Below are 27,554 nucleotides of genomic sequence, written 5' to 3' on the forward strand. Positions count from 1 at the left end.
CATTTTATTATTTACATATTACGAGCAACCCTATTGGCATATCCAAAAAATTACAACAATACACAATGTTTGGCGGATAAATAAATGACTCAAAAATATCTTTTTTAGCAGGTAGATCAACTGGCATATTGGTATCCTAGGATAAGTGGTCACCATTGACAATTTACATTAGCATCGTAAGAAACATTTGTCATTCTTCATATCAGCAATGCGCCACAAATCCGTGTGTTTGTAGTTACACTGGCTCACTTACTCATTAAAGTAAACTACAACAATTTTAAATATAGCTGTTCGACATTTGAACGAATGATAAATGTAACCAGCCAGGCTTGCTATAAGACCTACCACTAAGTAAAACCTCTTCAAAAGACATTCACAGGCTGTGCAAGTTTATGTTTTTGAGAAATCAGATAACAATCAAATAAAAATTCGGCTTCCTTTGAAAAAAATTGTATATAGATTAGATTATTAGATATTTTTACGATATAAAAGCTTATGCAACGGCCTTACGTCCATAAAAAATATAATATCAATAAAAACGCCATCACATTAACAAACAAAGGATTCGACATCTTCCATTTAGTCGTGAATTTTATTTTAAACCGAGACACGAGTGTTCGGGCCACGTGGAATATTAAAGAGCTGCTAAATTATCATAATGTCATATTTATTTTTAAATTTGTGGAAAATTATTATCTTTGGATATTGTTTCGTACTCGACGTGTCATGTTCTTAGAAATGATAATTTAACACTCACCGAACATATAACTCGAATACATAATATAACGACTGATTTGAGTCATATGTGAATTGCAATACAAAGAAAACTCTCTCACCTAAACTTAGTTTATTTATGTTATGAAATTTTTTAATCAATCCTTAAAGAGTGATAGTCTAAAACAAAGTCGCTAACCGCTGCTTGTCCTATATATGCTTACATTTTATCTACAACTTTAATTACGCGACCGATTTTGATGTTTTTTTTTGATAGAGTGATTCGATTATTCCACCCACCCCGCATTGGAACAGCGTGGTGTAATATGTTCCAAACCTTCTCCTTAATGGAAGAGGAGGTTTTATCCCAGCAGTGGGAAATTTACAGGCTGTTTCTTTTTCTTTTACTTTAGAGTGATTCGAGAGGAAGACTGATAATTTTATAAATTTCTAATGTGATGTCGTAAATAAACAAATTCAGTGGTATATTTAGTTAGCATTGCGCCCGTGCGAAGCGGGGTCGTGTCGCTAGTCAAATATAAAATTCATTTCAATTATCTTAACATAATGACTTAATATACTTCAAGAGAAAAGGTCGTATATGCTAATGACATAAATACAATTATTCATTTGTTATTTTTGCAGTGAATATAAAATGTGTTTCTTAAAACTCTTAGTAGTCTATTATTTTAAATAATAATTAGCTCTTCATAATGGTATAAAATATTCAGACTAAATGAAATTAGCATAATATGTTTGAAACGAAACTTTTTAATAAACAACCGTTTACTAAGTAAGTCTTTGTTATCAAGCGAATTTAATTTAAATAATAATTTATTGCTTCAGACTTCTGTTTACAAACAGTTTTGAGTTTATTTTCAATTTTGTAAATAGCATTTATATTAAATTTCTCGACTATATTGTTACTGTTAGTTTAATTTTTCATATAACTTTCCATATACATTTTTTATTTTTATTATTTATTTATTTGTTAACATATATACAATAATATTTTCGTTTAAAGGGTGCAAACATAAACTCGAGAAGTTTTCCCGTGCACCCTGCGTCATCGACTCTAATCATTACAAAAGTAAAAATTGATTAAAAAAAAGTACAAAAACTAAACTAAATTATACAGAGAAAATATAATGATAACATTAGTGACATGCAGGTAATATTACAAAACATTTTTATTGAAATAACTCCATGTCGGTAGGTGTATATATTTTTTTCTTGTTGAGTGCGTATAGGGTGTTCGTATAATAATGTTATTATTTTTATATTATTTGTATTTTTAATATAAAATTGTTTTAGTTTAATATTTTTGAGTCTTATATTTTAATGTTTTTTTTTTTAGAGATTTGTTATAACTAAATATAAAAATATTTATTTACTAAATATACAAATAATAACATTTATAATTATTACAGAAGTTTATGTAGATAATTAGATAAGTTTACAATGCATTAATTAGATCAATTTGGTAGCTATGACTTTTTGATAATGTTGTTTTAATATAGTTTTTATATTTTTTAATGTTATTTTATTTTTTAGAGTTATCGGTAATTGATTGATAAGCTTAGGTACAATATATCCCAATGATCTTTTCCCATATAAATTTGAATAATTAGGTAATACAAGTTTTGAATTCGCAATACTACGTGTTTTCATATCTTCTGGATTCACTTTTCTAACCTGTTTTAAATTATCATTAAAATAATTTTCTATTAATAGAGTTAATTCAGTTTTTTCATGAATTGGTAATATCTTACAAAATGCAAATAATTTTTGATAATTGTTATGAAATTTACTTTTTACGCTAGTTGGAGATAGTTCTTTTAAAATTCGTAACTGCAGGAAATATATTCGATCAAGGTATGTCTTATATGTTCTTCCATAGCTTGACAGACCGTAAGATATTATCGATTCAGCCAAAGATGTATAAAGTAACAAGCGAGTTTTATACGGTATTTTAGATTTTATTAAGTGAAATTTTGCAAGTATTGCTCTTAATTTGGCACACACGTGATCGATGTGCGAGTTCCAGTTTAGTCTGTTGTCTATTACTAGTCCCAGATAGGTATGTGTATCTACAATATCTATTGGACTACAATCACAGAGCGTAGTGTTCACGCTATTAATATTTAGATGTAAGCAATCATGGGTGTGAATAATAAGCTTCGGTTTAAAAGGACTTCTATTTTGACTGGAGCTTATATACATTAATTTGGTTTTGTTAGCGTTAAGCACTAAGCCGAAATCGTGTGACCATCTGACGAGTACATTAAAATCCGTTTGGATACGGTGTAGCGCTTCCGTTATATTTCGTCCGGCTGCTACTAGGCAGGTGTCGTCGGCAAATTGATAAATTTCACTTCTTTTTATTGCATTTGCGAGACTATTTACATATGTCAGATAATGAAGTGGACCTAGTACAGAGCCTTGAGCTGTGCCTTCTGTCACTTGTACAGTATCACTATCTACATTACCTACTCTTACAAGATACTTTCTATCGTGCAGGTAATTTTCACACCATACAAGCAATTTGCCTCTGATTCCACTTTCATTCAAAGCTTTTAACAGTATGTCATGTCTAAGCGTATCAAAAGCCTTGCTGTAATCAATGTATACTACCAGTACATGTTCTTTGTTGTCTAGATGTTTATATATACTGTCAGTGAAGGCTGATAAAAGCTGCGTGGTACTCTTACGAGGTTGGAAGCCATACTGTTTGCTAGATAGAATATGGTTACTTTCGTAAAATTTATGTATTTGTTGACTAATGTATTTTTCGGCTATTTTATCAATAGTAGGTAATATAGTTATAGGTCTGTAGTTAGTGTAGTCTGCTATGCTACCTTTTTTATGAATCGGTCTTACAATTCCGGTTTTTAATATAGGTGGATATTTACCAGTTATGATACTTGCATTAATTAATTTCGCCAGGACTTCTTTAATTTTTTCACATATTTTCTTAATGTCAATAGCTCTTATATTATCTATACCGGGGGATTTATTATTACTTAATGACATAATAATTTTTTCTACGGATTTAGCATTTGCAGGTTTATAACGCATAGTTACATTAGCTGAGACGTTGTACGTTGATTTGTCAAGTAATGGTCTGGAACATTTAGGAATTATTTGTTTTACACTGTTACTAAACATGGAAGCGAAGTTATTTGCAATTTCTTTACAAGTATTACTTTGATTTTCAAAAGCATTTCGTAAAACGTCATCAACTGAGGACTTTATCCTACCAGTAATGCTATTTAGAATATACCATAGTCGACTATGATTATTTTTATTGTTAATGATATTTAATTTAATATTGTCGTTTTTAGTTTTTTGAATCAGACTATTTGCATAGTTTCTTGCTTTGTTATATTTTTGTCTTAATATTAGATTATTTGCATCTTTTATCCACTGTGAAAAAAGTTCGTCCCTGTATTTACATACTCTTATAATTTTGTTGTTGATCCAATCGTTGTTCATACGTGTTGTATTTGATTTTATTTTGATTTTATATTCAGATTTTTTGTAACAATCTGTAAAGCTTTTATGTATATAATCATAAATAGTTATAGGGCAATTGGTATTATATATATTTTTCCAATCTATTTGATTTAAATAGTAAACTAATTTTTGATTATTTAGAAAAGTTTTATATTTAGAAGCAGCCTGTATTTGCACTCCTATACAAGCTAGTATAATAGCGCGGTGGTCGGCCAGTGTCGTACCGATAGCCGCAGTGCAAAGTTCTTGTGTGTGGGATCTTGCGTATATGTGATCAATGCATGATCTACTTAGCTTTCCATTACACATTTCAATTCTTGTGTGTTCAGTTATCCCACATACAAGGCCCATGCTATACAAAGTGTTATTATAAATATGTTTTACAGGATTGTCAGCTTTAAGGTTTATATTAATATCACCCATTAAATATAAATCGGTATACTTATTAAACATTGCAATTTTTTCTCGGAGTTCATCAACAAATAGATTCTTACTCAGACTGGGAGGGCGGTATATAGCAAAAAGTATAGCTGTATAGTTTGAATTTGTGGTAATTGTGCAAATTATGCTTTCAAAATATTTCGATCTTGTATTTTTTATGCTACATTTGTGTTTATCGCTTATATATACTATTATACCACCCCCTTTTCGTGACTTTCGTAATGAAGTAAACATTTGATATCCCTTAATATTATATAAACAGCTAATTGTTTCTGAGATATTTGCTTCCGTAAGTACAATTACATCAAATGGTTGGTTAGAGGCCATTATACATTGTTCGAGAGTTACAAAGTTTTTGTTAATTGATCGGATATTAATATGAATACATAACAGATTAATTTGGTTATTAGGTAAACAACTTAAAAAATCATTAACACTGCTACAATCTCTAATTTCATAAATTTCTTCTGACAAATTATCCATATTTTTTTTTATAGACAGATAATATTGATAGACATATTTTTACATTTTTACTTAAGCCTTTTTATTTATTATTGTGTATAAATCATCCATTGTTTTCAATGTGTAAGTTTTTTCATTTTCATCTTTACGAGCTCTAACATATCCTTTTTTAAACCACACGAATTTGAAATTCTGATTTATTTTTAACTCTTGCTTAGCATTCCAAAAAATTTTTTTATTTAGTTTCGTCATAGCTTCTCTAATATAAACGATATTATTGTTACCTTTATCAGTGGGGTTGATGTCCGATACCGTAGTTTTAGTACCTTTAGCTGCAATTATCCATTTTTCTTGAGTTGATTCGTCTTCCAGTTCAACCTTTATGATCTGGTCATTTCTACCTTGAAGTCTTCTTACACTCTTGATTCCCTCTTTAGGCACTTTGAGTTTAATAGCTACCTTCTCTACGATTTCTTTAATTTCTTCATTCTTATGGTATGGCACATTAGCAATTTCGATAAATTTCGCGAGCTTTTCTTGCTCTAATTCCTGTAGTCGTTGTTCGAGAGCTCCCAGACGAATTTCTAAATTGTTATTTTTATTTGTAAGTTCTATATTCTTGCGTTCTAGATTTTTTATAGTTTTCTTAAATGCATCGATGCATTCTACTACCTCATCTAGTTTCGCGCTATGAAATTGTAGTGAATCATTTAATTCTCGTAGTTCGCTTTTTATAGTTTTCTCAACTTCTTTAGTAATATTCTTAAGAAATTTATTTGCGTTGATTTGCACAGGAGATTCGTCATCTTCTTCTTCCTCTTCTGGAATAATGATTGACGCATATCGTCTTGGCGACTCTTGCTGACACTGCTGACATGTCCACTCAAGGCTAGGAGCTGCCTTTAGAGCAGTTATCTGTTTGTTTGTTAGACCTGTACATTTATTGTTAAGGTGCACAATCCGCTCACATTTACTGCACTCCAGTCCGGGAGAGGTCTTTGTGATATTCTTTTTACAAGCATCACACTTCGACATCGCGGGTAATTAGGAAAAAAAAAATAGTAACGTAAAATGTTGCGTAGATATATCGTGCTATGCGTTCAACGGTTCGTCGATGACTGATACATAAATGTTTGGATGACTGCAATACTATTTAATATTAGTTTTAATAGCTAATATGTTATATATTTAAATTGTACTGTTGTCAATTACAAAATTTCAGTTTACTTTACAAAATAAGTACAATATGAGGTTTGTGAAACGAACAAACTTAATTATTTGTTTTTGATATCTTTCAACTTCTACAAATGGAACATTAATTAATAAAGTTACAAATTAATCGTTCTATTTTTGTTTGATATTCAATAACTTATTATGTGTCTAGCTGGTAGACATATACATACATATATAGTACCTATACTTATATTTATGTATGTACGATTGATATAAAATCATAAACTTTATTAACTAACACAATGTTTATTTTATGTTACAGTGTCTTATAAGATGTTTTTGTAATTAAGTTACTTAGCGAAGTTATAACAGCCATAAGTTTTATAAAATGATAAAAAATATTGTTAATAAGTATAGATTTCCATCGATAGATAACAAATATATTGCAAATGATAACTACTTTATTGTATTAGATAATAATGAAACATACATTTGTTTGTGAATATTTTTTTGTCTTATTAATATATTTTGCATAAAAAGCGAAAACAAAAAAATTGTGTCTGTGGTTAAGAATATTTTCGAGACACAAAAAAATATGAAAGATGAAAAAAATGCATGAATTTTAAATGATACAGTGCAAAGGTCCCTCACAAAAAGCCACAAACGAAGAATATTGATGAGGACGTACAATAGGACAAAATATCGTGAGGAGACACTTCCTTTTCGGCATTTGTTATGGATATTCAAATTTACCTTCAGTCCTTTTGTACTTGAGCTCCGTTCAAATGACACCTATTTTGTCAATGTTAGTTACGAAGCTAAAAACTCTGGATTCGATATATATTTATATTTTAAATACATATCCTTGGCAAATAGTGATATTGCTCTTTAATGTAAAATGTAATACCTTATCAAAATAAGGCGATCAAAACAAGCGATGTCTAGTACATAGTTCTGAAACACTAGACCAAATAATTAGAAATGTGTTTTATTACGAAAACGTTGCCATCTTGAGAACATTCTATTAAGTCATCACTTTGTATAATCTAAATTATTTCTTGTAATGAAAGCCAGAGTCAGAAGCGTGTTTACAATATAGTAATAATATGATCCATATTACTAAGCCCTTGTGAAGTACGTTGTTGACCTAAAAGCTAATACTAGATACGCATTGAAGTATCGGCATTATTACATTTTAAAATATTGATTTTATTAAAGGCCTCATTCCGTTTAAAAATTACATTCTATTTTCAAATATGAAGAATTTATTTTTTGTATTCGTATTAAAGGCTGGTAACCCCGAACAGAATAAAATTACAAACGTGATACAAGAGTTGTCACGCCAATAAAACTACTTCCTTTTACCGTAAACGGTTGTGGCCGTGCCATTAAATTTTTAATGGCATAACACTAGTTAGGTTTACAGCGACTAATTATTTAACCAATTATCCAAAAATAAAGCAAGCGTTGAGATTTTTATCACAGTGTTTTACGGCGTTTCTTATAAAACACTAGTGTGGACAAGCTTGAAATTTAATGTTCGATAGTTTTCTTAAAATAACAACACATTATTCACCGCGCTGTCAGCTATCTTTTTAAGATAACTTACGCGTTGTTTGGTATTTTTCGATAAAGGGATTTAATGAATAAGATTCATCACATTTTGGTCTGACGTTGAATCTGTCAGCTAAGAAAATCGCATTATTATTGTTACATCATCGTATCAAACAGAGTCGCTTACCGCTGTTTTTGCCTATGTATGTTTAGATCCTGATTTTGATGCGGTTTCTTTAATAGATAGAATGTTTCGCGAGGAAAGGTTTTTGTGTATAATACAAAGACAATATAGTTAAGAAACACTGATAATTTTAGAAGTTTCTAATGTGATGTCGTAAATAAACAAATGATGTAGTATATTTGTGCAAAATCGGGTGGTAATAATAAATAGTATTTTTTACGTTTACACGGTTCTGGCAACACCCGCGCTCGAATTAGCACTCCACGTCATGTCACGTTGTAGAGACAATGGGGTATAAATTACAATGTTACAACGGAGGTCCCATGGCAATTTCACCATAAGGTCGCGGCGTGTTTGTGCTATGTGCCATTCGATTTTATGAGAGAAAACAGGGACTAAATTAGACGACGGCCGTTATTACGCACGGATACCGAGAATACATCCGTTTACAATATTAAATTATGTACCTATATACTTGTATTACATTATATATCCTTACTAGATAAGTATTTATCCCCGATGTTTTAATAAACGATTATTAATCCCATTAATATAATCGATTTTATATAAAATCCGTCAAGTAAATCTAGAGTGTTACAAAGTAAAAAAAAACATATTAGTAAAATAAAAATAAAGACATATTTGTTATATAAAGTTGGCATAATTTATGCATATGGTATACATAAATAATGCCTTTTAATTCTATATATTGTTATTATTACTCGTTTTGTGTATATATTATAAAATTTATTAAGAAAATCACCAAATATCGAACTAACTTGGTAATTTGTAGTTTTATAGTTCCCATAAAAATAAATATACATAAATTATCACTTAGGTGGTATTTATTCTACATAGTATAGTCGTTTAAGATAAAAAAAATGTTGCATAAGTAAAAAATATACCAATTGCAGAGCGCTTTGAAAAGCGCGAGGCGTTGATTTATTTTCCTTTCCTTTTAAGTTTTTACGTTCGCCATTTTTGCGTTTTAAAACCAAAAGTGAGTTTTACTCCGCAGATATATTTATTAGTTTCTTAATTCATTTAAAATATGTTGCGTTGAATTTGTTCTAGTCTTAATCGAAAGTGAAGACTAAACTCATCCTGTCCCTTGTTAAATAAAGTAAGGAAGAATATTATATTTGTTGCATTTAAAGTTTATCTATCAAAAAGTGCAGAGATCATATACATTACTCTGATCCCAATTTAAGCAGCTATAGCACTTTTGTTATGGAAAATCAGAAGTAACGACGTTACCACCAACACCCAGACCCAAGACAACATAGAAAACGAATTAACATTTTCTACATCGACTAGGCCGGGAATCAAACCCGGGACCTAGGAGTGGTACTGGACCACGGAGGTCGTCTATGCTATATAGTATATATGTAGTTTACGTTTGTATTACCCATATCAACACATGTTAAACTTACCGATACCAATAACTCTTTTTTATGACACTGGTAGAATACTTTGCATTCAGCTAGCGTACATATGAGCCATAAGAAGCATAACTTGTCATTTTTAGATTTTTTATAACAATAATATAAGGTTTTATTGACATTTTTGTTTCCTATTTCACAGATATTTCGTGGAATTTTGTAACCAAATATCTATATCCAATACGAAATAATAAATTTTATATTTTTATTAATGATTCAATAACGGTGGATTTCCGAGCAGTGGGCGACCGCTGGTATAATTTTAACGCGACTAACTGATATGGAACACCTTGTTTTGAAATGTTCTAGAATCATCATTGAGCTGAGAAGGCCCAGTGGATCTTAACCGATGATGGCGGGTTCAAACCCAGGCAGGCACTACTGAATATTCATGTGCTTAATTTGTGTTTATATATAATTCATCTCGTGCTCGGTGGAGAAGGAAAAAAATATCTTGAGGAAACCTGCATATGTCTAGTTTCAATAAAATTCTGCCACATGTGTATTCCACCAATCCTTATTGGAACAGCGTGGTGGAATATATTTCCTTCTCCAAGGGAGGGGAGGCCTTAACCCATCAGTGGAAAAGTTACAGGCTGACGTTTTAGTGTCATACAAAACTTATGTCTTCCTTTTATTGTAGGTAAGCTAAGTAATCATATAGAAATAATATATAGAACTACATCCCCTAAACGGAGATAAAATTATTACTAAGTAAAATATATGATGATAAATTATTAGTACTTAGAAGTTTTTAATGGTGTATCAATGTTAACGAGTTATTATAAGCGAGTATACGTTTTTGTTTTCAATTTCTATCCCTATGTATTTCTCCTTGTATTTATAATCAATCAAAATTATGTCTCCAAAGATTACGTAAAAAAAGTTAATGTTTATTATTAAACTTTATGTTTTAACAGTCGGTAAAAAATGATATTTACAATTTTTCCGCCTTGTGCAAGAAGACTCTTCCACCCTTTATTCTACGCCATTTCTTAAGATGTTACGGTTCTTGGGACAGTAATTACCGAGTCACAGACGCACTCACACTGAAACACAACAATGCGACGTATTGTGGAAGATTGTAGAATGTCTAGTGAGTGGATTGTTGCTAAGCTGACGCACTTTTCAAGGGTTACTCTAACTCTATAAAACCATAGATAAATATTTTTTGCAATGTAAAACTCGGATAAATAAACAAGAATAAATATAAATATTTGAATTTTTTATTAATTTGTTACCATAGTAAAAAAATTGTCAAAGATTTTTGACATTTAAATTCGCGCCGAATTAAACAGATAAAAAATAGTAGATTCGGAATTTAAAATTAACGCAACTACATAGATTAGACCTGAAGCTATAAATTATACATGTCCCGTTCAGAATATTGCCTTAATTATGTCTGAATTTCAAGACAGAGTTTGATTTCCCGCGGGAGCCCGTGAGCTCTATTCGATAACATGTGCGCCTCGGGTTCGGAGCTATCAAAGTTATAGCTATTAGTAATTTAACTAGCATGTTCAATAATAAATTGATGTTTACTTTCGTTATCTGTTGTTTGTTGTTTAATCGAATTTTGGTTTGTAAATACAAATATGAACTACAAATAACCAAACATTTGCCTTGGACGTTTGAATGGAATATTAATTTTATTATGTGTAATTAGAATTGAAAAATGGCTTACTGAGATACCATCTAGCTATGAATTGAAACTAATCATTCACAAATTTCGGTCACGAGAGGCAAGGACAGTGTACAAATGTTATGTATTTGTAAGTCATATTAATGATTGGCAGTTGATTCGTTCGTATTGGCACCAAATTGATGTGCCTTTGACACAAATAATCTGACTAAAGGTTAGAAAGCAAGCTATTCTAACCTTTATTGCATGAAGCACAAAGACTAATTATTTTGGTGTTTATTCATACATTAAAAAGTATTCAAGGTTATGTATAAAAATCGAAATAACATTTTTATAATCTGTTTTATGTACATAAAATAGGTCAGAGAATGTATCAGGCGGCAACCGCTAAATAAAATGGCCGCCAAAATCCGTGGCATCTGGTAGTGACAATCATAAAATAGTTAAACTTTGCACAACCCTGAACATTTATGTGATAAATTTTGCATATGTAATATTTCTTTATTATAAAATAATCACTCATCTATACATATAATAAATTGGAGTGTCTGTGTGTAATATTAAAATAGCCATATTTTACCGAATGCATATGTATGTATGTATACAACGGTACAAATTTGTTAAATTAAACGCGTAAAAGGTCGCAGCCACAACTAGTTCATTATAATGTCTCATTTGTAAATAACCATTTTAATATAAGCAAACTTGATATTTATAATTATTTTTAAATTACAATTATATACGATCTTCACAGTGAAAACTTTTTGGATTATTTTTTTAAATCTTAATCTAAAAAGCGCTCTCGCTGTAATTAACATGCATGATTATGACAGATGCGTTGACTAATTGCTACGTAACGGGAAATTATGTTAATATCTGTATGTCGTCAAAAGAACGGTCCAACTTATCATCGGTCGTTAACATGTTAATTATTATTTCTTTAGTAGGTTATTCTTGTCACTACTAGTTATTTTTACAAGTCATCTTTAAAAATAATTTTATCACTAAAATTTATGAATTATCCTATTGATTTCAATGTACTATGATGCATGTGATATATATAAATATGTAGTTATATATTAGATTTTAAATTAACATGGTTATTTTTATTACTAAAGTTATTAATTGCAGGATATTTACCATGTTTTTTATTTTTATTCGGTGGAGCTCGATATTTCGACATTATCTACGAATGTCTTGTTCACGAGTCTCGAAAAAAAAAACATGATAAATATCCCGAAATTAATAACTTTAGGTATATATAAGTAAAAATAATTAGAATGTTATAAGTATTAAAAATATACAAATCTGTGATGTTAGTACGTTCATGCAATGACATTGTGAAATCTTATAAGTAAAAACTTATTTCACTATTATCAATTAGCGACATTTCTAGTTGCATTTTCAAATTGGTTTTGGACTTCATGAGCTATTTCAAAACGTATTATTATATAAGTTACTGACCTGACACCTCTCTTAAAATCCATGATTCATAAAACTTGATAATATTTTAAAAAAAGAATACCTAGCATAAGCTTATAACACGAGTTGTGTCGTTTGTCTAAGGAATGGAAGGGAATTCTTAAAGCTATTCGTCGAATTTTTCGCCTGATGAAGAACCCGGTTCGTCGTAGTCGAGCATTTTGGACTAAATTAACTTTCGGGCGCCTGAACCGGGGTATTATGGATTCCAATAAAGACGAGGAGTGATTGCGACAGACATTTTGAATTCTTATGGCCTTAACCCTCTCGCGCTTGTGAACTTTAGGCAGAAATTTAATTAAGGGACGCGGTAGCACCTGCCTAGAATCAGGTCTATTTTATCAGAAGGAATCTTGGTATGGTAACATTTAAATTAATATAGTATTAAAATATCCAATAAAGGTAACTCGAGATTCTTCTCAAGACTATTTGTTAGCAAAAAGTTATTCCCAATTAGGCCATTTTTTAAATTCCATATATATCTATTTTCCTTACACATTCGTCCGATAGATACTTTTCGACAGACTGTATCTTTTAATCGCGCGTTATAACTATAAAACCGACGTTACAGAGCAATCAGGGAAACGAATTGCCTAAAACAATTCTCTCCTGAAAGGTTTCTACAATACGACTTCATCCCCCTGAGTAATTTAAGCGATATCGCTTAGAAACGGCCTGGTGAATTCTCCTTGCTCCTATAACATTTCGTATGTGACACATATCTTTAGACTCGGTTGATGACAGGGAAATTGTACGGTGAAATTGTGTTTTTAAAACAATAATAATTTCGTGTTGCGGTTATTATTGTTAGTAGATAACGATAATTTCCTACTTAGTTTGCCTGTCATAAGTGTGTAATCTGTCTTGTTCGATATTATTTGACTGTTTAGAACAGAACAGAGCAAAATACAGTTATCCTTGTTCATCGGCTATTACCGATAAGAGATAGCAATAGAAGATTGGGTTCAAAAAGTTTATTTCAATTTTGGAAGCTTATTTCTCTTTAATATTTAGAACACAGCAAAGATGCATATTATTATCTGGTGGTTGAAATATATGACTACCATCACAATTATAAGCTCAAACAATTAAATTATTTCATAACATATCGTGTCATTCAATCACGATCTTGCTGTATTGTATCTTTGAACTTCATTACGATTTACGATTTCAAAACCGTATCTTCAATTTAGATTTTCGGCTTATAACATTCAGATAAATTTGGATTGTATAAATATTTTCATTCATTTTATCCATCACTCTTTGAGGATATATGAGTGTCTATGTTTCAATATCAATATATTGTATTACACAAGAACTATATAACATTAATATTTAAAGTAATAGCTTGGTAAGGCACGGCCTTGAAACTCTTATTATAAGTTTGATTTTTAAAGTTGTCATGAAGATAATTATTGATGTACTCTGTTAATTAAATCACTCATTAAACTTCTAAAATTTATCTAATATTAAAAAAAAAAACAACAATCTTATTTTGCAATTGTTTTATGTACTACCGTTATAAATGAATATGTTCTGTTATTTTCCGTAACGAAAAACGAAAGATCGTAAAAATTTTTAAGCGAGTCATTGACATATATCCGAAATACTTTAGATTAGACGTAAACAAGTGAAAATAAATCAAACGTTATCGGATGATCACATTTATATTCAAGTAAGTTCAGATAAAATAACGGAAAAAAATCGTGTTGTCTCAGAAAACATTTAGCTCGTGCAAAAAAGGAACGAAGTTTTGGGGTTTTTGCCATTTATCTGTTTAAGTTTATTTATTGATTGTAAATGTTACAACATCGATTAATTTAAATAATTGTATTAACTAATATGACTGTATTTTTTAAATGATGAAAAAGAGTAACTGCTGAGTTTCTTGCCGGTTCTTCTCGGTAGAATCTACTTTCCGAACCAGTGGCAGCTTCACTTAATTGTTAAATGACGATTCAAAAGTGATTGTAAAAGCCTACTTGAATAAAGTTTATTGTGATTTTGATTTTATTACTAAGCACTTAAAATTAATATTTGATGATGGTAACACTCAACATAAGTGATACATCTTTATAGGTGTAAAAACACTAAGTTATTTTAATGGAGATTATATTTTGACACACGGCGTACATTATAGAGCAAATGTGTGCAAACACTCGAATTATCTGATAGGAAGTCAACTCGTCACAACAGGTCTTAGTAGCTCAGGACAGGTTTACATACTCTCCGAAGCAAAGAAGTATAAATAGTAAATACTAACATCCAAACGCCAGGCTGACGTTTCAAATTTCTAACCAGTGAATCCTCATAACTTTTTATTCATCTGATCTGATGATCGAAATCTCTGAGAACAGACAGGAGAAATATATAGGACATCCAATTTTATTTTTGTGTATATCGTCAACGAAAACATTAAATAATCCATATCAATATTATCAGAAATATTAAATTGACTATATTACATATTAAAGACTCAATAAGTGATAACGATTATGTAACTCACTATTTCTCATAGCTTCTTAAATTATCTGTATTGATTGCAATAAATTTCAAATAAATAAATAAACTCGGACCTAACTCGGTTTGACAGATATACAACAGAAGTATTCGTATAATTGCTTTATACGAATACTTCTGTTGTATTTCTGTCAACTGTAACAAATTGCCTTTGAAAAGCTAATTTATTTTTAAGTGAATATGCTGCTATACTAAAACGAAATCTACGTCTAAACAAGTGGCTACGGCTCTGAATAATTTATTCTATAAAGAATTGCCTCCGTATACAGCTTTGTTGATTTTCCAGAGCACCGCTTTTATTACCGTTGAAAGGATAACCTCTCCTTCCAATGCATACAAATTGAAAGGGACAAAAATAATATGATATCACTGGAATTAAATTTTTAATATTCAATGAATATAAAACTGTTTAAATTTGGAATGGATTGAATACTTTTAAACGAATTTTATGACCATTTTTTTTAAATATAGGATTTAAAATAGTCCTTGCGTTACATATATTATTTTAAGTAGTATTCGCATCTGAAACGACACATACCTCGTTAACATAGCACTTCAATTCATTTCGAATTTATTTCTTCAAGAAGTTTTACTTAAAATTCGTGTAAATAAAAGGAAACATAAGGATTTAGACTTAAGTTGTTATATCGCGTCGAAGTTGCAGCGAATGTGTTATACGTCTATCGAAACGAAACGTGAAGTGCATGAAATTTTAAAATAGGAATATAGCTAAGCCCACGCGAACCGCGCTGGCGCTTCTCAGAATGCCGAGATGAAATATGGTCTTGTAAAAGGAAAAAGCGAAATAATAAAAAGGCAATATAGCGCGGTTGGAAATCTTGAACCTCTACGGGCTTATTAGTTCACACCTACACTCCAGTCGAGGGTTTAAGGATAACAGGTTGCAAATTATATAGGACTTATACTGAACATCTGCTTTTTATTTACGTCCAATTGTTTTTTTTTTTCGATATTAAAACTATTTGGTCTGTAAAAACGAAATTATAGTAAGTCTACTATTTAAATAGTAAAATTGATAATGTTATAATTCGTTTTAAGGCTATGGCTACGTATTTACTGAGGGTTCTCGCAGGGGTCCATTTAAAATCCGTTCATTTCCCTGCACCATTGTATCCAGGTTCCAATTTCCGCTCCGAAAATCGGGAAGACTTCTCAGAATGGCTTGTAAACATTTTTTCCCCGTTGCCTGCCGATTTTACGAGTCAACGGCTACTTTAGGAATTGCTTTTATGGGCTCAAGCATCGCCCTCGCATATTTGAATTATTAAACTTGATCCGAAGTCCCGACATCGCGAAAATGACACTGACTTAATTTATTCAGAGCTGTTTTATGATTTATCTTAAATCTTACCCATCTTAAGCAGCCTTAAATGAACATCGAACTTACCTGTAAAAGAACAGAGCAATCATTAATATAAAAAACGCCAATGGCAGAAAGGTACACACAAATGTAACAGACGTTTCTAGTTAAGTATTTCTATTTCTTTCGACATTTGTATTAACATGTTACCTGAAAATTTGATCAGATATAATTATACATATTAGCCTATGTTGCAAATAAATATAGCGAATAATTTTAATGGATACGAAAATTACAAACTTACCTAATTATACGTTTTTGTCGTAAGAAATTCTAAAATACGGTGTCAAAATAAATTAAGAACATGGAGGCAATACGGCCTTAAGCGTTACATTAATATATATGTAATTTAAACTTTGTCGAAGAGAGATGCAGGTCGATTTATAAACCTAAAAAAAAAACGAACTTTACTTCATAAATTATTCACTTTTATTATTTTAAAACATCTTTTAAATAGCACGAATTAGGGATAACTAGATCAATTATGTGAAATTTATGTCTATATTTATTGTCATTATTACACACTTACTACGCTAAACTGTGAACCTACTATCGTAAAAATATCTACATGTTACGTTGCTTAAGTAATAAATTGATATTTAAAATAAACTGAAAAGAATATAAATGTAATGTTAATCTTAGTAAGCTGTATTAATTAATATAAAAACAAAAATTACGCTGCGCTATCCAAACACCGTACCATTCATTTGACTACATAAACCGTCATGGATTACAGCTTGATGTATAATTATCTGCCCACGCGCATTTAAAAAGGGTACCGATTTTCACAATCGGTGGGTACACCCACTCTTCTGTCTAGGCAAGAACAAGTGAAGTATTTGCTCGAAAACAGACTTTTCTAAGATTAAAATGCCGTCGGATTTGCATTGACGCGATAACGTGGTTTATAATGAGAGGCGAATGCCGGCGCCTATAGATCACGATAGATGGCGCCAGTGTGACGCTCTTGCGCAACCTCCGCACGCAACTGCTTTGCGTTTGATCATAGATCGGTCAAATTATGCATTGTAGCAAAAGAAAAATACGACTCGATTAGCATAATTTGCTAATTACACATATAAATATTTGCAATCGTGTTTTCATTGGCACTAAAATTTCGATTACATACTTAAACTAGCGACCTGCCCCGGCTTCTCACGGGTGCAATACTAAATATACTCCAGAATTTGTTTATTTACGACATTATCAGTGTTTATTTACTATATTGTTCGTGAATTATATACAAAAACCGCTCGAATCACTCTATTTATTAATAAAAATCCGTATCAAAATACGTTGCGTAGTTTTAAAGATTTAAGCATATATAGGGAGAGAAAGCGACTTTTTTATGCTATGTAGTGATAGTGATGATAATAATAGTATTTTAAACATATAATTACTAAATCCTGTTTTAAGAAAATTTAAGGAAAGAAAGTTACGTCATAGAATGGTAGTCAGATAATTGAGTGCAGACCACTTTCTTGCACATTGATTATGCGATGTCAGAAGCACTTTAACGGTAGAACGGTCGTAGCGAAATTACCGCAAACCTTTCTTAAGCATGTTAATGATATATTACGTAATTATTTTACTTAAATAACATTACATTATGTATAATAAGTAACTTTAGTTTTAACTTCCTATTTGGAATCTATATGGCTTAGAAGGATCATGTCTTATATTGCATGCCTAACATTATTTCCAAGAACTAATCTGTGTATATAAAAACAATAAAATATATGTGTAACATAAATTTTATTGTTTTTAATCAAATTAGAATTCAGCAACATAGTTTAATAATTAATGCCTTAAGGAATATCAAGAGAGCGTCAGATACCTACATTAAGCTATCTATGTGTGTGATTCATATACAATATATAAAATATGGCGATAGAAAGCAAGGCTTAGTAACTTCTATAAGCAGTCTTATAGATTTGATTTAAAGTCAGTCACAAAAACACACATCAATGACTATTGTAACATCAAAACTTGTCAAATTAACAACGAACAACTATGTGAATATTTAGATAAAAAATATATTCGATCGCGTGTAAACGAATTGCAATCACAAAATCAATAAGTTATATGTATTGTTAAATCAATATGTATTTTAAAGTAATGGAATAAAGTTTAAAATATGTAACAAATTTCACTTTTAAGATCCATTTGCTTTGGAAAAGGTTGTGTCGGAATATAACGAGCAAATATGAGACAGGTGTACTCATGTGAGGTAAAGTTTAAGCTCCTCGTAACATTGCAATACGTAAGCTACAATCTTACTACTGAGAACCGTGGGGGTCCATAAGTGTTTATAAAGTTTTGTTAGCTATTCCGATTTCACTTGTAGATTGTTATTTGTCGAAGGATGTACGACAGGCATAGATTGACGAATTCGTTTGTAGTCTATATAAAAAATATAAAACACATAGATACAATTTTTAGATTTAAATTGATCATAAAAAGAAAAATTTTTTTCATTAATATGTATGAATTATACATATAAAACTACATCTAGAATAACTTTCTTCTTCCTAGTCGTTTCCTCATTACTGAGGGTCGTGACCACCATGCGTGTGGCTCTTCTCCTAACTTCGCACCACCTTCCTCCAGCCATTCCTAATTCCTATTCTTTGCCATTTGTAGGCAAGCCTGGGCACAAGATCCTGTGGCTGTCTTTACCGTGTCTATCCAACGGGACAGCGCTCTTCCTCTACCTCTCTTCCCCATTGTTTATTAATAAAAACCGCATCGAATACCGTATCGTAATTTAAAAGTTCTAAGTGCAAAAATGACGGGAAGCGACTTTGTAGATTACTATAATAATATAAATAATAATTATAAACATTCAACTGCAAAACAGTACTTTATATTGTTGTGTCCCGGTTTTAGTATTATTTGCTAGTGTTGCCACAAGGGTCGATGCACCTTAGTTCCCAAGGGTGGCATGCATACAATGTAAGTGACGGTCAATATCCGTGGTCAATGGAGACCACTTACCATCAGTCCATTAACCAGCCTACCTATTTTCTTATAAAATTAATTAATTTAATTCAACTTCAACTCTTCGTTTGTCTTTCAAATCTCGCAATAAGGAAAATCATTGTCCACTTAACATAAAAAAATATTGACTTAGCCGAGTCTCGTCAAATATTAATTAAATGTTGTGTATCTGTTACGACCAGTTTTTTCTGTTTTGACAGGAAATAAGAATGATTTATTAGTATATTTTACTATAGACAAACGTAATTTATTTTGATTTATTTTTGTAAGATAGTGTTATACCTGTGGTTAGAACTGTTAGAACGTTGTCTCACTAAATTATTTCACAAAAAGAAACCTAACCTAACGCAAGTCATAATTTTTTAAAGGGTTTTTTTGGTCATTACACCATACGACATATTTTTTTCTTTTATTGGGTAATTAAAAAAAAACAATTTTTGACCGGAAATTAGTTCGAAATGTAACATGTTGATGTAAGAGTTTTGTCAGTGCTTGAATAGATTTTCTTTTTAGCTGCGTCGACATAATATTCAGAACCTCATACCTAATACTAAATGTACATGTTGTATAACGCATGTCCTTCTCAACTTAGATAAGCCAAACTAAAATACTATAGGTGATACGATATTCTATTCTAACGACTAAAAAAATTATCATCATTAACGATATCTTTTGCTATTTACAAAAACCTATATTCAATATTTTAGGTAAAAAATATAGTTAAAAGTTGTGTAAAGTTTTAAATTTATTATATTTAATTACAGCTACGAGTATAATATACGTACACAATACTGCAAAAAGTCTAAAATTTTAACAAGACAGAATATAAACTACCAAAAGTCATGATACTTAATTGAATGAGCTGTTCACACAATTGTCTCTCCGATGGCAAAAAAAACATAAATTAACATGAAAATTTTTCACCGTACAAGTCGAGGAATCGCCGACGCACAATAGCATACACCTCGATTCCATATAAAGAAATGCAATTGAAGATAAAATAGCTGGCAACTAAGGGATCCATAAAACTCAGGCTCTCGATGCGCTGAAATAAAGTTAATTGCTCGTAAACTGCAGAATGTGTCCCAGCCGCCATCTTTAAACTTACGCCTGACGTTCTAAAACCTGAACTCGTTATTTTATCGGCCCCAGTTCAATTTCATTGTAGGCATCTGGCGTGGACATCGGAATGAAATATCAAATAAAACTAGGAAAATGCAAAGTTGAAATTAACCTCTTGTGTACTTAAAACCTTGTGTACATGTTGTTAAAACTTTGCTCTTAATATTAAGTCTTATAAAGAGCGGAGTATTTTAGGACACGTGGATTTCAACCGAACGTGTCGAACTTAAATCAGGGCAAAGAATATTTAGTTTTTCAAATGCTACGTTTTGGTTTCGACGTCATCTCGTTAGAATAACAAAAGAGCTCCGAATATTTTTTCTTAACAGGAGAAAGAGCTCCTAAGCCGTGGGCTATGTGGGTCAGCTTAACTATTATTTGTATGCTTCTGACGATATTTATATGTATTCAGGTTTTAGACTGCAACAGCAAAAATATCTTTTTTGTTGTAAAATTTTTTTTAAACAAATTTAGGTCCAACATAGTTTAAAATATTCTCGTTGACGTCACAAATCTCATGCTATGATCACAAGTCAAGGTTATACAAATACAGCCAATGTGCTAAAACGCTTAGGTGATAATAGGCGGTATCCTTGACTTGCTCACTTGACTATACCAAATACAATTATGTAAATTATGCGAGCGTAACAGAATTATGTATAATATAATCGAGGTTATTGAAAATTTATTGTTTTAGGCATCGATATCCGTTAAGATAATTTCGTTTGATACAATTTCTCTGTAATAATTTCCATAATAAATTGTATATTGGCGTATCTCTCTAAAGCTGATACCTTGACGTCGACCCACCGATCACCATGAAAGGTAACCTATATATATATTTTTGGGGGAAAATGTTTCAATACTATCTTTGTAACTAGTTTTCAACAGATAACAATTGTTTCAACTATCCTATCATGATCACGTCGCTGTAAATGATACGACGTTTTAATTTTACGCAAATTAAAAGTAAAGTGAAAATCTTACGAAAAAATATATGGACTTGGCTACAGAAAGGTGTACGAATTTTGTATTGGTATTTTTGACTATTAAGTTGCGATTGTTGTTCATGTGTCCTTTTTTAGGCGATGGTCAGCTTTCACTGATCGTGAGATCATATTTTAATACTTGGGTTTTTTTGATGGTCAGATCGCCTACGATTGATATGACATTTGTTTATTATTGTTATACTTTTATATCTTAGCAACATGATCATGAATGAGCATGATTGCGTTTAGAACTAATACTTGAGTTATGGGTGATGTTGAGGGTTAAGATTCCATTCCATATTCCCGATGTGAAGTGTGAAATTGAAAAAGTAGTGTTTTCTAAGATTTTAGAATTGGTCGGCATTATGGCAAACGGCTATTTGATTACGCATATTTGTTTACATTGTACAAGTCTCGACATAGGAGACCAAATAAGGTTGTTAAACTTATTCAGTGGATAGGTGAACGTAATAAATAGTATTGGCTAACAACAATATCATTCATTCGTTAGCGAGAAATAACTCTTTGTTCGTTCAATCGAAAACTCGGTACCAGTTCTCAGCGTGGACATTCTATTTCAATCAAGTCATTTGATGGAATAATGCATTCCGCGGCTTCGATTAATTTCGGCCATAGCGTTTAGACTGGACAGGTAGTCTATCTTCGTGACAAGCTACACTGGGTGGGTACGGAATGCAGCACCCACGGCAGCAGGCGCCGGTTCGTCGGTTCATTCCCGTGGGTGGCGGTGAAGGATAAAAAGCATTCACCTGCTTTGGAAACTGTTTGTTTGTGCATTATTGCATGTGCTGCTTATTAGCGGGGATTTGTGATTCATCTTTCATATATTTATTATGTAACATTTTGTATATAAGCAAAATATTTACGACGAGGTTTACAAGACATACTAGCTTACTGACTACACTGGCCACACTAAGTGTGTTTTTGTCTCTTTCTAATTTTACCAAACAATATGCGAGAGGTGGTTACGAGAGGTTTTATATAAGAATTTATCAGTGTGAGAGTTGACTTCTGATTATGTTCTGCAATTTACGTAGCTTACGGAATATAAAAAAATAAACACAATTTATTATGACATGTTTAATATTGTCTCGTGTCTGTTATAAATAACGATAATAACGTTATAACTATCTGATGTTATATGACATAATTAAACACCACTCATTAATGTAACGCATACTTGTTTACAATATAACAAATAAGATTACTATATAATATACAGCGACGAGGCACTTTTATTGGGCTTATCTACTTTATTGGTTCAAATAAAGAAATAAAAGTCGTTAAACGTGATGTGTGTGACATTATGACTGCTTTTGACGGAACAACATCAGTGTCACCTTTGCTTAAAAAAAACTTTGAGGAGGAATAATTTAAAAAAAAAATCAAAACTCGCGTCAAATATCGAACGTGAAATACTGGTATAATTATAAAATTAACGTGTATGTTATACCTACAAAATATTTTATGTCGACGACAAATTCCCAGCAATGAAGAAGAAGAGGAGATAAGATCTGTTGTCCAATAAGGAGGTGGTTTTCACACTTGTTGGGATTATAAGTTGAGACTAAAAAATTATCAGAAAATTTACAACCTTTTCAAGCTTCCAAATTTTTCAATGAAAAAAATATTTAAATGTTAAAAAAGAGTAACTACTGAGTTTCTTCTCGGTAGAATCTACTTTCCGAACCGGTGGTAGCTTCATTGTAAAATGACGATTCAAAAGTGCTTGTAAAAGCCTATTTGAATAAAGTTTATTTTGATTTGATTCATACGAAAACTTCAATAAATTCGGTGTTGTAATTTGGCCGTGATAGGGCAACAGACATACAGTCAGAGTTACTTTTAAATTTATCATTTTATTATACATAATAGTATTTATTTATGTCGTTACTTTATTGGAATTATACCAGCTGCATTTTATTCATCAGATAAGATGAAGAATCCTTTTGAAATAATCATAAAAGTATCATATATCATTTAAGTCGGATAAGTATCTATCATATCATATTTGTTCTAAATACATTTAAGGACGAAATCCCATAAACATTAAACGGAGATACAACATTTAGATAACGCATGGATAACTGAAGATTTTATTTACGTAATAAACGATAAAATTTTACTTTTAATTAAACTAAAATGATTCTTATTGCTATTTTATTAAGCACTATTAGGTTGTATTACGTTTAGTCTAGAACATGGCGCCTCAAATTCGCTCTCACGAGACCAGCGCCCACACACTGGACGAAGTCTAGAATTATGACCACGCTTATTAACTTGCTATTCTGATGATCAATAATTTAGACATATTGCATAATGAGCTCCGTAACCAGTGTTATGCATCTTCCTTCACAACTATAAAACATTTATAAAATGAAACGATTTTGTCCAAAAAACTTACACGAAATTTCTAACTTGAAATTTTACTCATGCTATAAGATTTTACTTCGTATAAGAAATCGTGAGAATATGTCTGAAAGATTATTTATTAGTCTTATTTCTCTGGCTACTTCTTTATTAATTGCTCCGGACAAACTACCGTTATTTAAGGCTAATAGCCGTTAAGATTTAGTTTAATAGAGCTGCTCCCGAATATAGTGTTACAATCATAAGTCAAATTATGTAAATATCGCCTGACATTAATTTTAAAAGTCTGATTTATTATATAAGTCTATTTTTACAATCGACCCGTTCTGGCTTCGCACGTGTGCAATACTGATACAAAAAATGCTACAGAATTTGTTTATTTAAAACATGATAGTAGACGCTTCTAAAATTATCAGTCTTATATACAAAAACCTTTCTCTCGAAACACTCTACCTATTTAAAAACCGCATCAAAATCCGTTGCGTAATTTTAAAGATCTAAGCATACATAGAGACCGACAGCGGTAAGCGACTATGTAATGATGATTTTTTCGGCATTGAGTCGTATGTGTAATTTTATATTACCAATGTCACATTAAAATGTTTGATAATAATAGCAGACGGCTTCACTTGCGTTAATGAACGTCTGACATATTTGACGTCATACATTCAGTGGCAGTTGAAAGACTTCTACAAAATAAACTTTAACAAATCCGATAGCCCCGATTTTATTGTACGCAATATCTAATCTAATTTGACAAGACTATGCGACTAGTTTAACGAGGCCTCATCTTGGGTTGAAATCAAAATCCTTTACTATACTATCAATATTTGTTTCATAATAGATATATTGTCATGAAATCGTATAAGTATACCGAAGGTAAGAAGTTATCAGTAAAACAGAACTACATATATCTTGGAGATCAGTTAAGGTTTTTGGTCTGTCATTTGGCTGTTGTCCGAAATCGCCCCATCGTAAAAGGCAATAGAGAGCATACTTGTTTGCAAATATATTTAAGCGATTTATAAGCTATTTAGTAGTCTATTAGTTTATATAAAGAAACGCAATATCGAAATTCAGTAAGAGGTGAAAAAAATACAAGCTATTTGTTATACGAGATGAAGAGGCATTTCTCTCAATGCATGGCTTGTACTAAAAACTAGTCAGAAATACATACCTAAATAAAAAAGTAAAACATTCAACTCACCTTGATCGAGAGACTTTTTTTAAGTGTATCCGATGTATAAGTAGAGGAAACACATCATTGACTTTTAAGTGTATTTTAATTGCTTGATTTTATTTCAATCGTTATTTAAATTGCGTTTGAAAGACGGCGATTTAATGTTCTTAATAAAAATAATATTTTTATGTATTCGACCCACGTTTTATTGATTCTAGAGTAATATTTTCCAAAACTTATTAGAATTATGTGTTTAAGTAAATCGAACGCTTTCGAAATCCAAATGAAAAAAAAAAGAATTTTGCGACTAATGAAAGCATTGGCAGTTCTATAAATAGACAAGATTGGAAAAATATTTTTATTTTTTAAGCTGGCAACCCTATCATAATGTCAAAGAGACGCTCAGCTGTGTGAAGATGGATTAAAAAATAAAACTAAATGAACAAACAGAACTCTTTAGCTGTTGAAGCTAAGATGTATGATTTAAAGTTTTACGCCTCATTACTTCAAGATATGTGACTAGTGAGTGCATTTTAAATTGAATAATAGTTTCATCTTTCATTGTTATGAAAGAGTCATTACTCATTAAAAGTTATAAGAAAATAAATAATAATATTTATCACATTACGTTGGAAATCTCGGATAAATAATATTTATATATATACACATATATTAAGACATTATCAGTAGCAAATTTTGTACATACATAGGCTACTGGCTCCATTATAAATGGCTCTTAGTGCATTATTATAATGAAAATAATTTTGAAAGTAAAATTAAGACATTATTTATGAGTATGGCATGTAATTAAAAACAATATATGTATTTAAAGCCACTAATACTCTAGGATACTTTTTTTATGGAATAGCTTAACGGACGAGCATATGGACCACCTGATGGTAAGTGGTCACCATCGTCCATAGATAATGACGCTGTAAGATATACTAACTAGTCCTTACATCGTCAGTGCGCCACCAACCTTGGGAACTAAGACGCCATGTTTCTCGTGCCTGTAGTTACACTGGCTCACTCAGCCTTCAAACCGGATCACAACAATACTGCGTACTGTTGTTTAGCGGTAGAATATCTGATGAGTGGGTGGTACCAGGCTGGCTTGCACAAAGCCCTACCACCAAGTAGAAGTGAAGTTTAATATAAATATTCCAAATTGTTGTGTTTTTCGTGCCAATTCGACACTCGGGCGAAACTGCGTGCAAAAGTCAGTCCTATAAAATGATGTCAAAATCTCGTACAATACTAATATATCGTTATCTTTCTAGTCCGTCCGTATAAATGATGTGAAGTGTCTGAAGCGATTGTCTCACAATTATGTGCCCTAGCATATTTATGACGAGTAATTTATAAAAGACGAGGTTTGAAGTGCTGTAATATATTCAAAGTTGTAATTACACGCTTACGAGCTGGTCGCGTCCTTTGAATAATGTATGCGTGCGCGCCGCTCTTAGGGACTTTGATACACGCTTTTTATTTTCATCACAAATGACAATTTTCGTTTGATAACGGAAGTCCTTTATTATGCATATTTAAATTAATTAAACATTAAATAGGTTTTATAATACCATCATATGAATTTAACGAGCTAAGAAACGTTTATTATATGTTATAATATAGTTTACCTATGCTATTAATAGAACACTTGTCCAATCACAGGGGACTGATAAATTAACATTTTCGACATTTAAATGATGTAATATAATCGATCGAAATGTTATATTGGTCGGTATTAATTACAAATTCTCGAAAATTGCGTTTTTAATGCTAAATTACAATATGAATTTTTGTAAGAAAATGTATAGTGGATACAAGTAGTTAATTTGCAATAGGTTTATTATAAAGATTTGTCGTGCAAAATAAAATAAGGCTCTTGGCAAATCACGCGGAATATGTAAATCTAAGGCCTGTTTATCTTAGCTCATTCTTCGATTGTAATATATTACATATATTTTAAGTGTAGTTTGAACCTTCATGCTATAAAATAAAAAGGTTTAACAGATACAGTTGCACGTGTCTTTAAATGCAATGTAAACAGGATGAAGTCATTATCTCGAATCGAGTTGAAATTAAATCATTATTATTATATTAAGTGACAAAACGGAGATTTTGAAGTATTCCATTATCTTTTTGAAGTTTGTATGTAGAATGAAATCCAATCCATAAGGAATAATTGTTAGAATTTAGAAGCAAATTTTAAAAATAAAATTAGATAAATTGTACAGTGAAAACTTTGTCCAAATCTGAGTTCTGTTAATTATTACATACTTAATAATAATATTTAAATACATTTATTATTTATTAAGACATATAATAACAAATATATTTTGTAAGCTTGGTTAAAAATAA

The 27,554-nt window shown here is 31.0% G+C and overlaps 2 protein-coding genes across 7 annotated transcripts in view; both read right to left on the reverse strand.

Annotated features, from left to right (window-relative positions):
• Positions 1-27,554, reverse strand: part of LOC124529601 (caskin-1) — a 300,989-nt gene that overhangs the window by 46,791 nt on the left and 226,644 nt on the right. The gene's annotated exons all lie outside the window — the stretch shown is intronic.
• Positions 5,164-6,243, reverse strand: LOC124529606. The gene has a single exon (XM_047103405.1). The coding sequence runs from the start codon at positions 6,166-6,168 to the stop codon at positions 5,206-5,208; it is 963 nt and encodes a 320-aa protein (XP_046959361.1). The 5' UTR covers positions 6,169-6,243; the 3' UTR covers positions 5,164-5,205.

The sequence above is a fragment of the Vanessa cardui genome, chromosome 5 (genome assembly GCF_905220365.1).
Source record: "Vanessa cardui chromosome 5, ilVanCard2.1, whole genome shotgun sequence".
NCBI classification, from domain to species: Eukaryota; Metazoa; Arthropoda; class Insecta; order Lepidoptera; family Nymphalidae; genus Vanessa; species Vanessa cardui.